The sequence below is a fragment of the Mesoplodon mirus genome (genome assembly GCF_964341445.2).
Source record: "Mesoplodon mirus genome assembly, chromosome: 7".
Lineage (NCBI taxonomy): Eukaryota > Metazoa > Chordata > Mammalia > Artiodactyla > Ziphiidae > Mesoplodon > Mesoplodon mirus.
The window spans coordinates 77089243-77098286 of record NC_138983.1 but is presented as its reverse complement, the minus strand read 5'-3'; the positions used below and the strand labels follow the sequence as shown (position 1 = coordinate 77098286).

The following is a 9044-nucleotide window of genomic DNA, read 5'->3' as shown; positions in this document are numbered from 1 at the left end:
AATAAGAGACTTAATATATAATACCTAATAATACTTTTATGTATGTTTTTTTACTGAAAACATTTATTGTAATACTGTGAAGAAACTATGCCATTCTAGTCTTCAAGACTTAAATGAATCAAGTGTTTATTAGCTGTTGTAGTTTTTAAACTAATAAAAGTCAGTACATCAGCAATTTGTAAATACAGTTTTTAAAATAATGCCTTAACAACTTTACAGTGGTTATAATGACTGTATTTAGGCCTAAAGTTAGTTAATAATTTGACATGAAGGCTTTTTAATAGTTTGATGGTGCAGATCAGGGATAGGTAAACTCTGGCTGGTGGGCCAGATCCAGCCCGTCGCCTGGCTTTGTAAAGGAAGTGTTTCTGGAACATAGTCGCACCCATTGTTTACATGGTAGTTGTGGCTCCTTTCACCCCACACCAGTGGGGCAGAGTAGTTGCAACAGAAACTGTATAGCCCACAAATCTGGAAATGTTTAAATTTAGATTTTAAAAATTGAAAAATTCTTTGAGCCTGTACAGGGCAAGTCCATTGACCCCTGAGGTAGAAAACAGTCAGGAACTTGGGTGCGGAAGCCAAATGGCCTAGGTTCAAATCTCCTTTCTCCCATTTCTTTTTTTTTTTTTTTTTTTTGAAATTTACAATCAACCATTTTTAAGTATGCAGTTCAGGGACATTAAGTACATGCATAGTGTTGTGCTACCATCACCACCAGCCATCCACAGACTCTTTTAATCATGCAAAACTCTGTACCAATTAAACAGTAATTCTCCATTTCTCCCCCTTTCCCAGCACCTGACAACTACCATTCTTTTTGTCTCTATGAATTTAACTACTCTAGATACCTCATATAATTGGAATCATACAATATTTGTTCTTTTGTGACTGGCTTATTTCTCTTTACATAATGTCCTCAAGGTTCATCCATGTTGTATCATGTGACACAATATCTTTACTTTTTAAGGCTGAATAATGTTCCATTGTATGTGTATACCACATTTTGTTTATCCATTCATCTGTTGATGGACACTTGGGTTGCTTTTGCATTTTGGCTATTGTGAATAATGCTGCCATGAGCATGACTGTGCAAATATCTCTTCGAGAGCCTGCTTCCAGTTCTGGTAGAAGTGATCTGTCAGCCACTTTTGGTAGAAGGATGGCCCACTGTAGACACCAGGAAAATTTTTTCGACCACAGCCATATCCGTAACTGGTAATTCCCATTACGAAATATCGTTTACGTTCTGGTAAGTAGCACATGAATGGTCCACCACTATCACCCCTGCAAGTATCAAAAACTCCATCTTCATCACCTGCACAAAATGAAGTGTAAGGAATTATATCCCCATAGCTCTTGTCAGAATTACAAAAACTTCGAGAAATATAATGCACTTCTGCTTCGTGTAATTTTTTTGTAATATTACCTTCTTCTTTTGTTCTTCCCCATCCACTTATAAAACACTTCGTGTTTCGGTTCAGTCTTTGGAAAACACCAAAAGGTAGACAGATAGGCTGAATATAATCATTATATCTCACTGCTTTCTTTAAATGAAAAAGCGCAATATCATTTTCATAAGATTCCACATCGAAGTCTGGATGGATAATGATCGCTTTAACTTTCATCATCTTGGAGTGTGGCTGACGCCCATCTATGTTATTAGTTCCAATCACAGCTCTCCACATTACAGGATCTCTATTTTTCATCAACCTTATTTCTCTTTTCAGTTGGGGGTCATCTGTCTTAGTTGTCTGAGATGTAAGGGTTACGGGAGATGTCATCACCACGGTTTGTGGTAGCGAAGTAGCTGAAGGTGTGGTACGGATCTGATATGTCTGCATATCTCCTGATGCAGTTTGTACAACCACCTGGTTGCTGGGCACAAGTATTTGCTGTCCATCAGAGGTCTGTGCATACTGGAGAATTGTTGTACCTTGTTGAGTACTGCCTGAATTTGTCATGGTTAATGTCTGAAGCCCCTGTACTCCATCTGTGCCTGGACTGGCCAGCTGTAAGGCTCCATTTGGGGCAATGGCAATGTACTGTCCGGTGCTAGTCTGATAGATGGGAGTTGGAACAGACATAGAAGTGACAGCAGAAACTCCAGGATTTTCTCCGTCTCCTTTTCTGCCCCGTGTATCTTCAGAAGATAGGTCTTTCAAAATTTTTCTGTAAGATGGGCGCCGTGCTAGGATCCCGTGGGTTTTCTGTGAGGAGCCTATGCTGTCAGATGAGTCCTGAGACTCTTCACTTTCTGATAAAGATGATACCGTTTGCACGTGTGGTGGGTGAATTACAGAAGACTGAGCTGTCTGGATGACCCCCTGAACCTGTACTTGCTCTCCAGGAAGAGGTACAATTGTCACTGGCGCAGATCCTCTTAATGACATCTGTTGAGGAATATGAGAAATATGAGCTCCCTGAACTGTTGAACCAGACTGAGGTGCTGTCTCTGAAGCGTTATTCTTGTGAGAATCTTCCATAATCAACTGCGGTTCCTTTTTGCTTCAGGAGCTCTGTCCCCACTGCTCCCACACGTGTTTTCGGAGGCCAGCACCTGCTCGGGGTGTCAGGAGACCGCTCGGTGTGGGGCAGTTTTCTTCGGTTGGGGCATCGCACTCAGCCCTTACTTGCTGTGGCCTAGAGGTGTCGTCCTCTCCGGCCTTGATCCACGCCTGACCTGCCCGCCTCTTGTAGACAGAGTGAATTCCTTTCTCCCATTTCATAGCTAGTGACCATGGGCAAATCACTTAACCTCTATGCCTCATTATGAGGTTTAAATGCACTTATTTGTATAAATAGTGCCTGGCACATACTAAGCACTGTGTAAGTGATTGCTGTTGTTTCTGCTTGGAGCTTTAATAAGTTATTGTTAATAGAAAAATGACACTAATGATTTTCCTTTTAGAGTAACAAAGGCACTTTGAGTCTTTTACTTTTTCAGGAATGTAATAAGACTTTTTTCATTTACAGTCAGTGTTCCCTGTTACCAAAATTTACTTTATGAACATAAAGAATTGAATGTCTTCAAGACAGTACTTTTGCTTAAATGTCAAACCATTATTTTCCCAAGGCACATCAAACTGGCTCTGCATAGTCCAGGCCTCTAAAGCTTGTGTGCACACCCAAGGTAGCATGTGAGATACATTTTGTAAATATAGTTTTTTAAATAATGCTTGAGACTTCCCTGGCGGTCCAGCAGTTAACACTATGTGCTCCCAATGTAGGGGGCTTGGGTTCGATCCCTGCTCAAGGAACTAGATCCCACGTGCCTGCCATAACTAAGAGCCCACATGCCACAACTAAAAGATCCGGCATGCTGCAACTAAAGACCCGGCACAGCCAAACAAACAAACAAATAAATAAATACATAAATCTTTATAAAAAAATAAATAAAATAAAATAATGCCTTAGGAGTTAGGAAAAGAAAATATGAGAACATTTTTACCTTTGTATTATTTTTAAAAATCTGTGTAGTTTATCATGTACATAAATTCTATGTATGGAACTTTGTGTATATAATTTGTTAATAAATAAGATGCATATTAAAAAGTTTTCTTATGGTTTGCCCAGTCAGGTGTTTGGAGGCCATTGGAGGACAGGATGATGAAATATAGGGCCTCAGCAAAGATAGGATTTAGAACCAATTCCCTGACTTAGAAGATAAGGAAAATAATTCATAGACTGTAATTGAGTTGTCCAACTTTACATAAGTGTTCAGAAACAGGAAATGCAGTGGCTAGAATCTAATCACTGACCGAGCAGAATCTGGGTCACTGGACTCGTAAACCAGAAGTGACTGTTGAATTTCTCAGGTTGATGCTCCTGGCATATATGCTTGATCTGTGTGTGTGTGTAAATCTCTGACAGAATAAGCCATACTCAGGCACACCCTGTTTCCTTATTCAAGCATCTTAATTTCATCCCATTAAATCTTTGAAGTATCAGACTACCAGAAGGCATGAAGAAACCTGGGCTGAGAGTCTTCATTCCAGGAGACGTGATCTTGACTGCATGACTGGTTTGAGGCGCATCACTCTGAACTGCAACATGCTCATTGGTGACCTGGGTGCAAGTGCTTTGGCAGAATCTCTTAGTGAGGATTTATGGCTTAGAGGGAAATTCTAAAATTGAAAATATTGAATTTTTAATATGAAATATGCTTAGCTTTTGGCATGATACTATTGTGATAGGATTTTTTAAAGCCTCATTGTACTGATAGCTTTTATTTTGCTTTTAAACTTTCTCTAAGAGTTGCATATATCCTTTATAGAAAATACAGAGTAACAAGAGAACAATTACCTATAATTTTAATACCCAGATATAATCACTGTTCATTTTGACGTATATACTTTCAGTCTTTTTTTTTCTACAAATATATATGTACACTTAGGGATTACAAAAATAGAATTGTAGTATACCTGCTATTTCATATTCCTGCTTTTTTCACTTAATGATGTATCATGTAGTATTGTGTCGTATTGATGTCCCATAGTTTAATCGATTCTTTGCAATTCTATTTAGACAGTTTGCTTTTCCCTGTCAGAAACAATGTGAATACGTTGTATATACATCTCTGTGTCCATCGGGATTACTTCTGTAAAATAAGGTACTACAAGTGGAATGACTAAGTGTGACCTATTTTTAAGACATTTGATACACATGGCCAAATTACCACCCAGAAAGGCTATGCCAATTTGTAGTCCACCCCAACAGTAGATGCGAAGCCTGCCTCTCACAAACACTGGCCTGTAGCACTTGTAAAAAAATGTAAAACTACAAAAATGAGTACCTCTCCATTTTCTATGCAAGTGGGATTACTCCCAATTTTATAACTTTTTTCAATTAATTTAGTATGAGCATTTTAGCAAGTCAGTAAATTTGCATCTCCTGCATCATTTTTTGTGATTGTTCAGTATTCCATTATATGAATATGCCACAGTGCACATAGCTTATCCATTCTTGTATATAAGCTTTGCCCAGTTTTTCAGTTACAAATAGTACTCTGATATATATCCTTACCTATATCTCTGACTATTTCTTTTGGTTAAATTCTTAGAAAGAGAGTTGTTGGATCCAAAGGGTATAGACATTATTTAAAGGCTTTTCTTACAGAATCTTGGCTTCATCTGATAGGAGAATAACCACATTGTGTTTTATTTTGTATTCATTTGATTGACTGGTGAGGTTTACTGGCTGTTTGTATTAATTTGGCTATTTGGTTAATTATACCCTGTGTCCATTCTTCTGTAGTGAGAGCTTGTAAGGGTTGTATCATATCCTGTCAGATCCGTATGTCTGACTTGCTATTTCTGTGTGTCATGGGGGTGTTGAAAGACTCCAGTTATTTTAATGTGATGGTCCACACAACACTTAAACAAAAGACTCATGATAGTTTCCTTTCATGTAATATTTTTTAATACCTGTGCTTTAGTGATGATCCCTTTGGTTTAAATGAGTAGGTTGTTCAGCCCCAGAACTACTAGAATTCATGATCCGTTTTTCTGGTTTTTGTCTGACCTTTTACTGCGAGGGTTCTTGACCATCATACTTTCATGATAGGTTTTTAGTATGTATTCTGTATTCACACATTGTTGAAAGTTTTTATTATTTGTATCCTCTTAGACTTGTCTTTTTTTCCTCTAAAACTAACAGTTATTACATTTCTTCTATTTTGTTTTCCCCTTTGAACTAGTTTCAAGTGTGATTTGGAGCTGAAGATCATGATCAGAAGAATGCAGTGCATTTCTGAGCTCCACCAGGTTTTGCTTGTGAGGTTTACACGCCCCTGCCGCCCTTGCTAATTATGAACTGAGATTCATTTTGTGATGCTTTTTGCTCATAGGTTATATACAGTTATTCTTCAGTTCTGTAATTGTAAAATATGTTGTCTGATTTATTGGTACTAAAGCCAGGGTTATCATTGCACATCCAAGAAGAGGTTTTTAAATTGGATTATGCATTATGTGTGTGCGTATATGTTTCTGTTTTTTTCCATACCCAAAATTACAAACCTGCCATGACTTGTCTTGTGCAGGACTCTTCCACACGTGAGAAAATGAGAGTTTTCTATATGTTAAATCTGTAGAGTTAGCAAGTGACCTTTTGTCTTTCATCGAAAAGCACTTGACCTGCAGCAGTGCGGCCTCACCAGTGAAGGAGCAAAGGCTTTCCTAAAGGCCCTTGAAACCAACAGAACTCTGCTCGTTCTGGATATAAGAAAAAATCTGCTTGTTGGTATGTGGTCACTTTTTTTACATTGATAAACACATAGCAAAACAAAAAATTTGTTCAGGTATTGACAGTTTTTTAAAACTTAATGTGTTTAACTTTCCTCATCATATACAGTGGGCCCTTGAACAACGTGGGCTTAGGGGTGTCGACCCCTACGCAGTTGAAGATCTGGGTATAAGTTTATAGTCAGTGGTTCCACATGTGTGGATTCAACCAACCTTGGATCATGTAGGACGATAGTACATATGTATTGAAAACTATGCGTGTGTCAGTGGACCCGTGAGGTTCAAACCCATGTTGTTCAAGCTTCAACTGTACTTTTCTAGTGTTGCACTTCCCTTATGTTTTTAGCAGCTAAGGTACTAATTAAAGTGAATTATACTTGTCAATTTTTCTTATCTCTACTCTGAATAGAGGTGAACCTAGATACTAAGCCTGCTTCCACCAAGAGCATTCTTTCTTTCCTGTGCAACCTCTGAATTCTTGCCAGGAGTACTTTATTCATTTGTCAGATTCACAAGTAATTTTGTAATCATCTTCTGTGTGCCAGAGACGGGTTTAGGGACTAGGGATAAAGCAGTGAACCAGACAGACAAAAGTCTTGCCCTCATGGAGCTTACATTCTAGTGAAGGAGATCAGATAGAAATGAGTAAATAGATAAGTCATATAATGTTAGAGAGTAGGAAGTGCAAAACTATCTTAATGTAAGGAGAGTGAGGGAGAGCAGGTAGGACTCCATTGGATAGGTTTGTTAGGGGACAGCTTCACTGGAGAAGTGGCATTTGAACGGAGACCTGAATGAAGAGAGGAGCAAGCCATGGAAGATGTGGAGTAAGCACATTCCAGGACAAGGAGGCAATGAGTATGTAGGCATGTAGGTGGGTGGAGTATTTAAGGAAAAGCAAGGAGACCAATCTGGGCAGAGTACCGAGTGAAGAAGAGTGTGGTATGACATGAGGTCAAGGAGCTAGCCAGGGGTCTGCTCTTGTAAAGTCTTGAAGGCCAGAGTAAAGATGTGGATTATTCTAAATGAGTAGAGGGGTTTGAACTGGAAAAAGGCATGATGCAAATCGTATCTGAATAAGGTGACCTGGTATAGAGAAGGGACTTGGGAGGATAAAGAAGAGGAACAGGGGGCTTTCCTGGTGGCGCAGTGGTTGAGAATCCGCCTGCCGATGCATGGGACGCGGGTTCGTGCCCCGGTCCGGGAAGATCCCACGTGCCGCGGAACGGCTAGGCCCGTGAGCCATGGCCGCTGAGCCTGCGCGTCCTGAGCCTGTGCTCCGCAACGGGAGAGGCCACAACAGTGAGAGGCCCGTGTACCTCAAAAAAAAAAAAAAAAAAAAAAAAAAAAAAAAAGAGGAACAGGGTGACCAGTTAGGAGACTATCCCAGTGCTCCAAATAAGAGATGTTTATGGCCTAGGTTAGGTTGGAAGTTTGCAGCAAGTGAAAAGTGGTTGAATTCAGGTTGTGTTTTGAGGGTGTAGCTATCAAGACCTGCAGATAGATGTGAGGTATGAAAGAAATAGTAACAAGGAGACAAGTCGTTGATGATTATGTGTGCAACTGGGTAGTATCCCTTAGAAGAAGGGGGCTGATGGGAGGAGCAGCTTTTGAGGGAATATCAGGACTTGGTTTGTTACCTTGGATGCCCTGGTTTGATATCTTAGATGCTCTTTAGGTATCTAAGCGTCTGGACGGTGCTCAGACTGTACTTTGTATCCAAAGGTAGCCAAAGCCACTTTAGATGCAAAATGTTTCAAGTTGACCTTTGCTGCTGCCCAAATAGTAGCCACTGTGGGCAGTCTGCAAGATGGCATCTTAGGTTTCTGAGGAAGAAATTAGAATACACAAGGGGAAATAAGTGTATAATTATATAATGTAGATTTCATATTTAAATGTATGGGAAAAGCAATAATTAGTTGGCTTTTGGTTTTAAATGGAAATAGCCACTCACTGGAAAATAATTACTCTAATTTCAATTCATTTTACTTTAGATCACTCTGTGATGAAAACAGTTACCAAAAAAGTTCTCCAGATGGAAGGAGTGCCAAGTCAGAGGTATATAACATGTTTCAGTTCTCTCGGAAGAATTTCTCTTTAATGGCTTGGTTTTCTTTCTTTCTTAAAAGAAAATTATCAAGGTACTTTCTGCCATCTTAAAACTAAGATTTGAGTCAAATCAAATGGCTTTTCTGTTTTTGAAAATGTTGTGTGATGCTTTAATTTAGGTTCCCAGATATGCAGATTGAAAACCTTTTAACTTTTTATTTTCTGTAACATATTATCGTTAGTCACAAATAGTCTTTTTTTTTTGGTGATAAGAATGAATAGCAGGAGCAGCATTTGTGAAACCAAATCTAATATGAAACTGACTCTTTCTTGTGAGTAAATTTGAATTTTGAAACAGCAAAACAATAAGGTTTAATAAAAGGCAAAATAAATTTTTTATGTTTATGATCTGCCAATTTCCCAGAAAGAGTTTTGTGGTGACTTTAGTTATATACCAGATACATTAAAATCACCAGTGGACAACACATCTTTTATTCAGGTGCCCTCTGAAAGTTTTAAAACTTTGTTGACTTCATATCACTGAACGGTCCACTTTAAAATGGTTAAAATTATAAATTTTCTGTTTTGTGTAGTTTACCACAATTTTTTAAAAATGTGTTGTTTGAAGATTTTTGGGTTTTATAACGGTATTGTATTAGCATAATACACCTCTAATCCCATTATCCTATCAAGCAATATTTACATTTTTATTTTCTCTTCCTGCTGTCTATAAACATAATTCCACATAGCTTC

The 9044-nt window shown here is 38.6% G+C and overlaps 1 protein-coding gene across 1 annotated transcript; it reads right to left on the bottom strand.

Annotated features, from left to right (window-relative positions):
- Positions 1-674: 674 nt before the first annotated feature.
- Positions 675-2919, bottom strand: LOC309808457 (uncharacterized protein). Its single transcript, XM_082628766.1, has one exon. It carries the CDS (start codon positions 2484-2486, stop codon positions 1059-1061), a length of 1428 nt encoding a protein of 475 aa, XP_082484892.1. The 5' UTR covers positions 2487-2919; the 3' UTR covers positions 675-1058.
- Between the last annotated feature and the right edge of the window lie 6125 nt (positions 2920-9044).

Bases quoted from the DNA above. Each gene is read 5' to 3' on its own strand.
- LOC309808457 (XM_082628766.1), bottom strand. From the start codon at position 2,486: ATGGAAGATTCTCACAAGAATAACGCTTCAGAGACAGCACCTCAGTCT.